The sequence below is a fragment of the Acipenser ruthenus genome, chromosome 53, assembly GCF_902713425.1.
Source record: "Acipenser ruthenus chromosome 53, fAciRut3.2 maternal haplotype, whole genome shotgun sequence".
In the NCBI taxonomy this organism is placed as follows: Eukaryota; Metazoa; Chordata; class Actinopteri; order Acipenseriformes; family Acipenseridae; genus Acipenser; species Acipenser ruthenus.
The window spans coordinates 8,328,610-8,342,745 of record NC_081241.1 but is presented as its reverse complement, the minus strand read 5'-3'; the positions used below and the strand labels follow the sequence as shown (position 1 = coordinate 8,342,745).

At 39.4% G+C, this 14,136-nt stretch overlaps 1 protein-coding gene across 1 annotated transcript; it reads left to right on the top strand.

The window, feature by feature from the left end:
• Nucleotides 1-6,192: 6,192 nt before the first annotated feature.
• LOC117971661 (tripartite motif-containing protein 16-like) lies at nucleotides 6,193-12,866 on the top strand. Its single transcript, XM_059016673.1, has 6 exons — nucleotides 6,193-6,822; nucleotides 8,348-8,443; nucleotides 8,717-8,950; nucleotides 9,105-9,264; nucleotides 9,955-10,020; nucleotides 11,687-12,866. Exons 1-6 carry the CDS (start codon nucleotides 6,235-6,237, stop codon nucleotides 12,211-12,213), a joined length of 1,671 nt encoding a protein of 556 aa, XP_058872656.1. The 5' UTR covers nucleotides 6,193-6,234; the 3' UTR covers nucleotides 12,214-12,866.
• Nucleotides 12,867-14,136: the final 1,270 nt, after the last annotated feature.

Sequence of the window (14,136 nt, the reverse complement as noted above, 5' to 3'; positions counted from 1 at the left end):
CCCATTCACTCCCGGCTGCATACACATTCGCATGCATACCAGCGTAACAATACACACAAAGCGTACAACACGTAACAATTACGTAACAGCAGCGGGTCTTCTGAGCCCCCAGTTGTCCGGGTCGCTACATTAATAATTGTTACAGCTGAGTATAATGGTATTTAAAACAGGATTCATTTATCTGCCTTTTTACATATCCACCCTTACTCTGGTCCCACGGCAGGTGGATATGCGATGGATTACTGTATATATAAAACATAATAATTTAATTTAAAAATAAATTAAATAGTTATGGCCAAAACATATGACTATTTAATCACATTAGTAATAATAAAGTCTACCGATAAACACTTCCTGTGTTAACTATTATTCAGTAGAACTGTTTGTGGACGACAACTCAATTTTAGCCTTTTATTTTAATTGAGGAATAACATGGATTTTTTTTGTCTGAGAATTTCGGGTTTTTCTTAAACTAGGATCCCTGGTAATTACTAAACATTCAGCTGAAACACGAATCAATCAGTCGTTCATTTTCTTTACTCAAGTGAAACCCTTGAGAACACATTCTCATTTCCAATAACGCCTTGTTACCAGACTGTGCCTTTTAGAAAGAGCTCCGTTTGTAGCCCAGAGTAATATGCTACCCATAATGCAGTGCATGTCATATCCACAGATATTGATGTGTGTTATTGTTACAATTTTTAGGAACAGTGATGTAAACACTAAAGGCCATGTATCATACAACTTAGTATTTTGCTCAGAAATATCGTTAACACTTTAAAACTATTGTATATATACACAGTTGTCATCAAAAGTTTACATATCCCAATGGAAATTTATAATTTCTTGAAATGTCTCAAAAACAAATAATTATAGGAAAAATCTTTTGAAGCAATAGTTTTGTAAACTAAAGTATGTAAACTTTTGACTACAGCTGTATATATACAGGGTCACAGCCATGAAAAATGACAAGGCGCTTGCCCGTGCACATTGGAATATTAATAAGCTGGATTTGCGAAACTGCGGGCTGCCAAGGGAATGTATTATTCCTTGTTATTAGGCTGATATGTACTTCTTTCTAATCAACAGTAATACTTTGCCTCACATATAGGGACAATCAACATGTTTCACATGAAACCCATTTGTTGCTAAAAACAAAGTTCAATACAATGGTTTTCTTACAACACAAAACTGTCTAGTTCAGCTGGCAGATTTTTACAGTGGAATCTGTGCAGGAGGGTCATTGTGTCAGAGATGCCATAAAATGACAGAGTGCCGGCATTAAAGTCCAGATACACTCTTATTCTACGGGAGTGGGGGGCAGTTATTGCTGTTTCATTGTTATTGTGCTGGGCAGTGTAATTGGAATCAGAGCAGAACAAACTCCAGGACTTGTTATTGAATCCAAGTATACAGGAATGATCCCCTCCTTTCCTGCTGATTCTTTTATATGTGACTCCTATGTAAGACCCTCCCCCACTGCACTCAATCTCCCAGTAACAGTGAATCCCAGACAAACCCTCTCTGCAAAGCACTAGGGGATAGCGATCAAATCTCTCTGGGTGATCACCTGGATATCTCTGGGTCTCTCCCCTCCGTGTCACCTTTCTGTTCCCTTCAGACAGACAGAGCTTTCTATATGCTGTGTTGGGGTCCAGTGTGAGCTGACAGGAATCTGATTCAAGAGAAGAGGATGGATACAGGAGAGATGGTTAGAAAAGTCAAATCACTGAGAAAATCTCCACTAGGTTTGAATGGTACGGAACCAACAAAAAGACTGATAAATACATATAACAGCTATAATGGCTGTTTCTGACATGAGGCTACAACTTGAAAACAGAAGATACATTGAGGTACAAAGGTACAGAAGGGATTATTTGTATTATTTTGGGTGAGTTTGTGTGAATTCATTTTTCAGCTGGCAATCAATGCACAAAGTAATGATGCTAATCATTGTAAAATATTATACTCTCCCCTGCAACAAGTATTGGGACTGATGAATAATTGCAGATTCACTGAGTTTGGGGCATTTGCTGTCTTTTTTCCCCCACTCAGACCCCTTGCTTACTAAATATCTTGAATAGAATAGCGTCCACTCTTCAAATATATGTCTAATATTTTAATGAGAAATCCATCACACAAGTGCAGTGATACTGTAATATACATTTACTAATAGCTTAGGGTGACCTTTATAACTGCTCCTATTTTAAATAATTCTCATCCATTTATATTACGTGTTCTTACTGGACTTTACTAATATAAGTAAATATTTACTAGAAGTTTTAACTACTCTTAGTCAAACTCGTTCTTACAATTAATTTACTGTATTCTTTATATTGCTGTTACTTGAATTTGATCTTATTGTACTTTCAGAACTGCTCTTACCTGTATTATGATATTCTGTAATGTGATATTTTATAAAGCGATAACTTGTGATGTGATATTTTATAATGCAGTACTTTGTACTGTGATACTTTGTAACAATTGTAAGTCATCCTGGGTAAGGGTGTCTGCTAAGAAATAAATAATAATAATAATAATAATAATAATAATAATAATAATAATAATAATAATAATCAGGGATAGCTGTTCATTTTACCACAAATCTGATTTTACATGTATTGTACATATATTAAAAGATGGGATGATTATCTATTCAAGGATACCAAGATATTTTGCTTATTTGTTTAAATCAGGAACCAGGCTTTGTTTGTTACACAATTTAACTATGGTATGATATGTAAGATATGATATATGATAATAAAACATATTCAAACATGATATATAAGTTACACAATAAATAGTAAAATAACCGTATCAAAATAGTGAAAATGAAAAGCAATTGAACCGAATAAAAAGAAACCCCAAATCAACCAGAAACTACAAATATAAACCCAATCCATAATAAATTAGGCTGAGAAATTAAAATAGGTTTCAGTACAGTATTCAATTCAATGCACTAATTGATCTAATGTAAAACTAGCTAACATTTTATAAATAGACACACTAAATATCCTGGTGAATCCTTATCATCTAGGACAGCTACAAGGAAATGGTTCAAACCCTTACCTGTTTCCCAGTCCTTTCTGTCTCAGCTGGGACTGTATCATGGGTCTTGTGTTCCTTGTCTGCACACAGCCAGCAAATACACGTCTGATCAGTTCTACAAAAGACCCCAAAAATATTTAGGTGTTCAGCACAAAGCTGAGAACAAGATAAGAACAAGTAAAGTGCATTTAAGGAAGGGTGATAAGTGTACAAGGGGAAAAACAGAGGAGTTCTACAGGTACTTTCTGAAGAGGTGAGTCATGGAATGTGGTCAGGGACTGGAAAGTCCTGACATTTGTAGCATCAGTATCACCGGTCTCAGCATTAACTTCAGTGTCATTGGTCTCAGCATTAACTTCAGTAGCAGTGAATCAAACGCATGTCTCTCAGTGAAGGTATAAACCCATCTACTGATTCATATTTATAACTTCTATTCTTCCTGCCCTTTTAATATCACATATTTCTACAGTGTGAATAGGGTCATTTTAGGTTGGTGTGGTTTTGCTGGGAGCCAATTTGTTTTAAAAAATATGGGTCATGATATTTCAAACATCATCCAAGGTGGATCGCTGGCTAAACAGTTAGCGACATATATTACTTTGCAGTTTGCATTAATAGTCATTAGACTTTATAAGATGATAACTTTCACCTTCATAACAGATATATACAGTGCCTATAGAAAGCCTTTCAAAATGCTCACCTTTTTTTGCCTTATAGCCTGGAATTAAAATGCATTCAAATAGTTTTTTTTTTCATTTATCTACACATCCTGCCCCACAACTTCCAAGTGAACAAAAATATTCTAGAAGTCTGTAGTTAATTAATTAACATTAATTAAAAATAAAAACTGAAATAGTTTGGTTGGATAAGTGTCCACCCCCCTTGTAATAGCAATCCTAAATTAGCTCAGGTGTAACCAATCGCCTTCAAAATCACACACCAAGTTAAGTGGCCTCCACCTGTGTTAAATTGTAGTGATTCACATGATTTCAGGATAAATTCAGCAGTTCCTGTAGGTTTCCTCTGCTGGGTAGTGCATTTCAAAGCAAAGACTCAACCATGAGCACCAAGGCACAGATCAGGGGATGGGTATAAAAAAAAATATCAAAGGTCTTGAATATCCCTTGGAGCACAGTCAAGACAATTAAGAAGTGGAAGGTGTATGGAACCACCAAGACCCTGCCTAGATCAGGCCGTCCCTCCAAACTGGAAGACCGAGCAAGGAGACTGATCAGAGAGGCTACCAAGAGGCCAATGGCAACTTTGCAAGAGCTACAGGCTTTTATGGCCAAGACTGGTCAAAGTGTGCATGTAGCAAGAAGGAAGCCATTACTCAAGAAAGCTCACCTTAAATCCCGTTTGAAGTATGCAAAAAAACACTCAGAAGATTCTGTAGCCATGTGGCAAAAAGTGTTGTGGTCTGACAAAACTAAAATGGAATTTTTTGGCCAAAACTCAAAGAGTTATGTTTGGTGCAAACCCAACACAGAGCATCACCCAAAGAACACCATCCCTACTGTGAAGCATGGTGGTGGCAGCATCATGTTATTAGGATGTTTCTCATCGGCAGGGACTGGGGCACTTGTCAGGATAGAAGGGAAAATGAATGGAGCAAAGTACAGAGAAGTCCTTGAGGAAAACCAGCTGCCCTCTGCAAGAAAGCTGAAACTGGGACGGAAGTTCACCTTTCAGCATGACAACGACCCAAAGCACACAGCCAAAGCTACACTGGAGTGGCTAAGGAACAAAAAGGTAAATGTCATTGAGTGGCCCAGTCAGAGCCCCGACCTAAATCCAATCGAAAATTTGTGGCTTGACTTGAAGATTGCTGTCCATCAACGCTCCCCAAGGAACTTGACAGAGTTTGAACAGTTTTGTAAAGAAGCATAATCAAATATTGCCAAATCTAGGTGTGCAAAGTTGGTAGAGACCTTTCCCAACAGACTCACAGCTGTAATTGCTGCCAAAGGTGCTTCCACCAAGTATTAACTCAGGGGGGTGGAGACTTATCCAATTATGATCTTTCAGTTTTGTATTTTTAAAATATAATTTTTTTCCCCTTAACAGTGTAGAGTCTTCATAAGTGGAAAAGATCCTCATTTAAATGCATGAAACTCTGAGGCACTGACACAACAAAATGTGAAAAAAGTTCAGGGGGGTGTAGACTTTCTATAGGCACTGTGTATATATATATATATATATATATATATATATATATATATATATATATATATATATATAGGATATGGAGGTTTTTTTTTAGACAAATTAGATTTTTGCCTCGGTAAAAATGCATTCCTAGCTACACCCCTGGTTATTGCTGCCTTTAAAAATCCAACGCGATATATTCGTTATTATTATTATTTATTTCTTAGCAGACGCCCTTATCCAGGGAGACTTATAATTGTTACAAGATATCACATTATTTCACATTATAGAGATATCACATTATTTTTACATACAATTACCCATTTATACAGTTGGGTTTTTACTGGAGTAATCTAGGTAAAGTACCTTGCTCAAGGGTACAACCGCAGTGTTCCCCACTGGGGATTGAACCCACAACCCTCCGGCCAAGAGTCCAGAGCCCTAACCACTACTCCACACTGCTGTCCTATGACAGAAGTTATACAGAAACTATGACAGAAGTTATTGACAGAAGTTATACAGTACCGACAAGTAAAGAGATGCTGTTCAAACCGTTGTAAAAAAAAAAACTCCAGTCAGTGTAACAGAACTTTCTAAGTTTACATATTATAGATTTTAGACAGAAACACAAAGTTAGACTCATCAGCCCTGATATTAAACAGTAAAAAAAAAAAAAAAAAAACAGCAAAGTTTGCTGTTTAATTCCTAATCTTAACATTGTAAATATTTGTTGGGATTTACAATATCATATAATATGCTGTCCTGAATCAATCTTTCATTGTTAAATGAGGGGTGTCATGATGCGGGGGGGGGGGGGGGGGGATTGTTGTGGAAGGACTACTGTGACAGTCCCACTCCCAACTCTCTCCTCTCCGCCCCTCTCACACTCATTCAGCAGTTTCTGCTCCTCCTGCTTGTCTAAACCTGGCCTCAGTCCAAAACCCCGCCTCTTGGAGTTTTACAGAATTCCAGGAAATCAGCACAGTGCAGTTTCGTTTGTAGTGAAATCGTCAGTGTCTCTGCCTCACTGCAGCAAGAATGGCAGAAGCAAATATTCTTGTAGCAGAGCAGCAGTTGTTGTGTGCAGTGTGTCTGGAGATTTTGAAGGACCCAGTCGCTATTCCATGTGGACACAGTTACTGTATGGGGTGTATTAAGAACTGCTGGGATCGGACTGAACATAGACGTTTCTACCGCTGCCCCCAGTGCAGAAAGACCTTTATCCGAAGGCCTGTTCTGCGCAGAAACACCATCCTGGCTGAAATTGCTGGAGAACTCAAGAAGAGAAGACTCAATCCTCCTCCTGCTCAAAGTTATGCTGGACCTGGAGATGTGCCGTGTGATTTCTGCACTGGGAGAAAGTTTAAAGCTGTGAAATCCTGTTTGACGTGCCTGGCCTCTTACTGTGAAACACACGTAAAGTCACACTATGAGGGGGCTGCTTTCAAGAGGCACAAACTGGTCAACACTATTGAAAATCTGGAGCGGAAGCTTTGTGCTGAACACCAGAAGGTTTTTGAGGTCTTCTGTAGAACCGATCAGATGTGTATTTGCTGGCTGTGTGCAGACAAGGATCACAAGAGCCATGATACAGTCTCAGCTGAGACAGAAAGGAGTGTGAAACAGGTAAGGGTTTGAACCATTTCCTTGTAGCTATTCTAGAAGATAAGAATTCCCAGGATATTTAGTGTGTCTATTCATAAAATGTTAGATCATTTTGAGACCAATTAATGCATTGAATTGAATATTGTATTGAGACCTATTTTACTTTCTCAGCCTACATTATTATGGATTAGGTTTATATTTGTAGTTTCTGATTTATTTGGATTTTCTTTTTATTTGGTTCAATTGCTTTTCATTTTCAATATTTTGATATTATTATTTTTCTATTTATTGTGTAACTTGTAAATTATGTATCATGTTTGAATATGTTTTATTGTCATATATTATATCTTACATATCATACCATAGTTAAATTGTGTAACAAACAAAGCCTGGTACCTGATTTAAACAAATAAGCAAAAGCATGTGCCCAAAATACATATGAAATGCAATCTACATTAGAGAAAGCAGCTTCAGCTGTCTAGGTGCCTGTCATAAGCTTATGTAATGTTACACACGCTGGATCAGCAACAATTCTCAGTTAGCAGTGTGACAGAGCAGCAGCCCTGTCCTTGTAAAGTGTGTGGGGGGAATGTAAGGTTAGCAGGGAAGGGGTTAAACCTGTGCCTGCCAGCAATCACAGGTGTGGGGCAGCAGTGTGGAGTAGCGGTTAGGGCTCTGGACTCTTGACAGGAGGTCGTGGGTTCAATCCCCGGTGGAGGACACTGCTGCTGTACCCTTGAGCAAGGTACTTTACCTAGATTGCTCCAGTAAAAACCCAACTGTATAAATGGGTAATTGTATGTAGAAATAATGTGATATCTGTATAATGTGATATCATGTAACAATTGTAAGTCGCCCTGGATAAGGGCGTTGGCTAAGAAATAAATAATAATAATAATAATAATAATAATAATAATAATAATAATATTTCCCAGTTAGGTAATTGATGCCACACAGGCAATTCTGTGTCTGAGTCCCTCTCCTGGCCGATAACACCTGGGTCTTGATGCTAACCTTACCACAAGTAGTAAGAGCCAGTGCCATCTAGTGGACAGGTGCTGTAAGTCAAGTGTACTGTTGTATTGCTGGCAGCTGTGCACTAGATGGTGCTGGCTTTTGCCACAATGCAGGCATGTTGTCTGATCTAGCCTGTCTGCAGATGTCTATGACTGGCAACGAGACCGAAGACCAGCTTCAGACCTCAGGTTAAGGCCCCATAACACACACTCATTAGAATAAGAATTGCAATGACCACTCTGAATCACTGAAAACATCATAAGGAGGTAAAGAAACAGTGAAAAAAAGATCATGTAATTTGCTACATTCCATTTAATTAAGAATTATTCTGACAGTTTAGATAGCATACCTTTAGATATTGACACGTATGGTATCTGTTTGCATAATGTCTGTATTGTTAATCTAATTCCATATTAATGGGAGCGGTGTGAATAACACAGCGTGCTCCGAAATATCCTGTGTTGGGTGTGACAGGATATCACTCAATGCTCCATCAGAAATGTCACTGTGTCACTGTGTTTCTACACAGAAGCAGCTGGGAGAGACACAGGCAGAAATACAACAGAGAATCCAGGAGAGACTGAAAGACGTGGATGAGCTGAAGCAGGCTGTGGAGTCACTGAAAGTGGGTATTAACAAGAGGGGGTTATTATTATTATTATTATTATTATTATTATTATTATTATTATTATTATTAAGAAAAATAAATGGAACAAACTGTATTTTAAAATATCAAAAGATTGAATCCTGTCACTTGTTATCCATTTACACATCCATTAGAACAGATTTCTAAACTGATCAATGGACTTGCGCAAATCTACTGAAGTCTACAGAATATCGCTATGTGTTTCTGATATGAGTTGTAAGGATGTCTCCCGTACTGTGTTATTTCACTCAGAGATCTGCCCAGAGGGAAATAAAGGAAAGTGAGACGATCTTTACTGAGCTGATCCGATCCATTGAGAAGATCCACAATGAGGTTACTGAGCTGATTGGAGCTAACGTGAAGGCTGCAGTGAATCAGGCTGAAGGACGCATGAAGAAACTGGAGCAGGAGATTGCTGAGCTAAGGAGGAGAAACGCTGAGCTGAAACAGCTTTCAGAGACAGAGGATCACATCCATTTTCTACAGGTAACATCACTGCTTGTTAGAAAGTCTCAAGTACATAACTGGGATGGTTTCAGACAGACCTCTCCAATTGAATGAATCCTTGCTTTTCCCCAGGAATGTTTTGGACCCCATTCTGTTTCACTGAAAACTCCTTTTCTCCACTTTCCTGTTGTAGAATTTCCAGTCTCTCTGTGTTCCTCCTGAAGCTGGAGACTTACCCAGCGTTACTGTCAATACAGACATCTCTTTTGGGGCTGTGAGGAAAGCTGTATCTGAACTTAAACACCATATTGAGAACTTCTGCAAGGGGGAATTAGTCAAAATAACCACAACAGGTTGGTGTGAAATAGATTCCTTTGGTAGAGATTTATCAAATAGACAATGGCTTGGAGGGACAGGACTTGCAAGACATTAATAAAGACATCCTGCAGATTGTTGGCTATATGAATATTGCAGATGTTTTATTTCAAATGATTTCCCCAGGTTGAAACGCCCCTGCTCATTTACAGTGACATCCCGAGTGATGAGAGCAGGAAGGGAGTTTCTTATTATTTGTTTATTTAACAGACACCTTTATCCAAGGTGACTTACAGAGACTAGGGTGTGTGAACTATGCATCAGCTGCAGAGTCACTTACAACTACATCGCACTCAAAACACGGAGCACAAGGAGGTTCAGTGACTTGCTCAGGGTCACACAGTGAGTCAGTGGCTGGGGGGGATTTGAACCGGTGACCTTCTGTTTACAAGCCCTTTTCTTTAACCACTGGACCACACAGCCTCCTTAAGCTTCTAGTGCATTACATGAGAAATTAGCATTTAAACAGAGACAGAGGGATTCACACATTAAACAACACAATAGCATTTAAACAGAGACAGAGGGATTCACACATTAAACAACACAATAGCATTTAAACAGAGAAAGAGGGATTCACACATTAAACAACACAATAGCATTTAAACAGAGACAGAGGGATTCACACATTAAACAACACATTCTATTTCTCTCTCTTTTTTTCGACCAAGTGAATGAAGTTGCAGTTTATAGTCTGCAGGCTCCAGAGCCAAGGAACAGAGCTGAATTTTTAAAATGTAAGTCTGTTTTCACTGAAACATTTGATTGAAAGACATGTCACTCCATTGTGAGAAGAGCTAACACTACAGAACAGGGAGGGGTGGAGCTTGAGGGCAGCAATTATTATTATTTATTAGTAATTGTAAACCATTAATCTACACTCCTCTCCAACAGACAACAAATTGTTTCAGATGAATACATGCAGAATGACTGGGGGAGGGGCATTTGTTGCCTGTTTTTCCACTCAGACCTTTCTCTCCCTAAATATCTTGGTATCCCTGAATAGATAATCATCCCATCTTTTAATACATGTACAATGCATGTGAAACCAGTTGTGGGGTAAAATGAACAGCTATCCCTCCCAGTCATCTTGTGCTGGTAGTAAATGTATATTGCAGTATCACTGCACTTGTGGGATGGATTGCTCATTATATTAGACAGATATTTGAAGAGTGGACAATACTCTATTGAAGATATTTAGTAAGCAAGGGGTCTGTGTGGGTAAAATGGCAACACATACCCTGTAGGAACATTAAGTGAAATGTAATTGTATGTAGAGTTGCATTTGATTGGTTCCGATTCAAGAAGTTTGATAAGATCGAGGAATTATAATGAACAAAACAATCAAACAGCAAGAGGGCTTAATTAAAAGCAGCAGCAGTTTTTTGAAGACAGAAAAATAAAAAGAGAGAACTTCTCCAAATTCAGAAATAAATACAGTAAGGTTGATTATCAACCTTAAACATCACAGTCTAAATATATTTGTCTATAAAATAGGAGGGAGGAGGGGGGAGGGAGGAGGGAGACTGGAGATATCATGAACCAGGGAGGAGGGAGCAGGTAGGAGGGAGCATATAGGAGTGAGCAGGGAGGAGGGAGCATGAAGGAAGAAGTAGAGTGGAGGGAGCATAGAGGAGGGAGGATGGAGGAGAGAGCAGAGAGTATGGAGGAGTAAGCAGGAAGGAAGAGCATAGAGGAGGGAGCATGGATGAGGGACTATGGACAAGGGAGCATGGAGGAGTGAGGAGGGAGCAGGAAAAAGGGAAGAGGGAGGAGGGAGAATAGAAGAGGGAGGATTGAGGAGAAAACAGAGAAAAGGGAGAATGGATGAGGGAGCAGGAAGCATGGAGGAGGGAGTAGTTAACATAAAAGAATAAGCATGGAGGAGGGAGCAGGGAGAAGGGAGCATGGAGGAGGAAAGAGGCAGCAGGGAGAATGGAGGAGGGAACATAGAGGAGGGAGCAGGGAAAAGGGAGGACAGTGGAGGGATTTTAGTGGATGATATTCTATTCAAAATATTTACTAGGCAAGGGGTCTGAGTGTTGAAAATGGAAACAAATACCCCACCCCAGTCATTCTGCATGTATTCATCTGAAACAATACTAGTTGGAGGGCAGTGTATAATATTTTACAATGAATAGCATCATTACTTTGTGCATTGATTACCAGCTGCAAACTCATCCAAAATATACAAACAATCCTATTACTCCCTTCTGTACCTTTGTACTTCAATGCCTCTTCTGTTTTCAAGGTGTAGCCTTATGCCAGAAACAGCCATTATAAAAAGAACCTGTTGTAATATGTATTTATAAGTCTAACTTTTGGTTGGTTCTATGGAGATTTTCTCAGTGATTTGACTTTTCTAACCCTCTCTCCTCTACCTGTCCTCTTCTCTTCAATCAGATTCCTGTCAGCTCACACTGGACCCCAACACAGCGCATAGAGAGCTCTGTCTGTCTGAAGGGAACAGAAAGGCGACATGGGGAGAGACCCAGAGATGTTCTGATCACCCAGAGAGATTTGATTACTATCTCCAGGTGCTTTGCAGAGAGGGTTTGTCTGGGACTCACAGTTACTGGGAGATTGAGTGGAGTGGGGGAGGGGCTTATATAGGAGTTGCATATAAAGGAATCAGCAGGAAAGGAGTGGATCTTTCCTGTGTCCTTGGATACAATGACAAGTCCTGGAGTTTGTTCTGCTCCGGTTCCAGTTACACTGCCCGGCACAATAACAATGAAACTGCAATAACTGCCCCACGCTCCCCGAGAATAGGAGTGTATCTGGACTTTAATGCCGGCACACTGTCATTTTATGGCGTCTCAGACACAATGACCCTCCTGCACAGATTCCAAACCACATTCACTGAGCCACTCTATCCTGCGGTTTATATTTATTCTGGTTCCCCTGTAACAATCTGCCAGCTGAACTAGACAGTTTTGTGCTGTAAGAAAACCTTTGTATTAAACTCCCTGTCTGTCCTATCCATTTTCAATCTGACAAAACTTTGGATGAAAGTTAGGGGGTAAAACGGCACCACCAGCAGAGTGAAACAAGGTGAATTATTTGTTTTTACACTTGGGGCCAAGGCAGCCTCATTTTTACAGTTTAATCTCTTTCAGGTTAGTGTTTTTGTAATTGTAAACACTCACAACTGTACAGCTGTTTCAGCATAACATGTTCAATATGTCCTGAGTATTTATTGATTACAAACACATAAATAGAACCAAGTGGCAGACTTAGTTGGCATCTCTGCACAGTGCTAGAATTCCCACAGCAAGTACTGATAAGTATCTCTTAAGTTGTTTGTAGCTCACTAAATAATTCCACAATGTCTTCCTATATTGCACTTCCATTGGCTACATAGGTCTGAAATTTAGTTTATTGTTTATTAATTTATTGTTTATTGTTATTCAAAGCACTGTTTAAGGTCAATCTATATATAATCAGGTTTTAAATTAAAACCAAAACACAAATGTAAATAAGCACCATTTTAATAACCATTTTTTATGTTTCTGTACTTTAATGCAAACATTTTTTCTTTAAATGTTTTGTAAAGTTTTTAATTTTCAATAAATGTTTTGTTCTGCACCTACTTCTGAAATTAACATAAACTAAGTGGTCTGTCAACAGCAGCTGCTCTCTGGAAACGTGACGTGCACAGAGAAGCTTTGGAGAAAATGTTAAACACACATAAAATATATTCTACTATAACAATAACCACACAGTGTTGCTTTAACTAAACAATACCAGCAGACCAGCCTATTTCATACAGGTCTTTGTCCAGTGACTACTGGGTCTGGTGTAAGAAGAAAAAAACAGTAATTCAGCCTATTGCATCTTTCAAAGGTTTGCCTGCCAGTTGAAGGAGCCAATGATAGCAGGGTAATACTATTGTGAAGCTGCTCAAAGAACACTACAGGTACAGACCTGAATCCTCCCAGAAGCTGAGGGTGTGAAGTATAGAAGAACTGAAATGTCCTCTCTGGATAGACAAACACCAAAAAGATAACAAAGTTACAAACTGAATGAAAGGAGACAGTACAATATTGTGGATAGAATAAAAGCAGGTTTTTCACATCTTCAGCATGCCCAGCTGGCACAAGCCCATGAGGCTGTTGTCTTCAGAGCGCGAGCTCAGGGTCAAATGATTTCAGTCGCTTCTCGACTCTGGGATCAAGCTAGCAGACAATTCCAGGTGGTTAGTCAAGCTAACAGCTCCTAAAAGACTAAAACATCCCATTTAAAACACATGAAAGCCCCGTGCAGCCAGTCTACCCAGGCTAAGTGCTTGAGAAAGAGAGAGGGAGAGAGATCTAAAGGGAAGGGGTGTATATCTCACTGCTCATGAACACACTGCTCCCATGTAGGAAACCCACTGATCCTCAACTACTGCTCCTAGTGATCTCACACAGCTCCAATCCTCCAAGTCCACAACTTGAGTTGCAATCTGGTTTCTCAGCTTCTCACACAGCACAGCACACAGCTCACAACTTACAGCTCCCAGCTCCAGCACAGTTCATCTCCAGTACCCCCTCCTCAACACTCCCCACCCCACACTGTATACTCTCAATCCATCACTTCTCATTAACAGCACCCCCTCCTCAACACTCCCCACCCCACACTATATACTCTCAATCCATCACTTCTCGTCAGCTAGAAAAGCTGCACACCTCCAGCTCTTGCATACCTTAGTTTTAAACCCACTGAAGGTGAGAGCATAGTGAAAAGTCCATCGCAATTCTGTTTTACAATGTGCCACTTTAGAATCAGCTTGTTTCCCCTCTTCACTGGTCAGCAAGGGGGTCAGTAAGGTGTGGAATGGATTGGATTGGAATGTGTGTCAATGGAGAAGT

Bases quoted from the DNA above. Each gene is read 5' to 3' on its own strand.
- LOC117971661 (XM_059016673.1), top strand. From the start codon at position 6,235: ATGGCAGAAGCAAATATTCTTGTAGCAGAGCAGCAGTTGTTGTGTGCA. The intron at 8,444-8,716 runs GTGGGTATTAAC...TATTTCACTCAG, and splicing joins AGGCTGTGGAGTCACTGAAA to AGATCTGCCCAGAGGGAAAT. The intron at 10,021-11,686 runs GTAAGTCTGTTT...CTCTTCAATCAG, and splicing joins CAGAGCTGAATTTTTAAAAT to ATTCCTGTCAGCTCACACTG.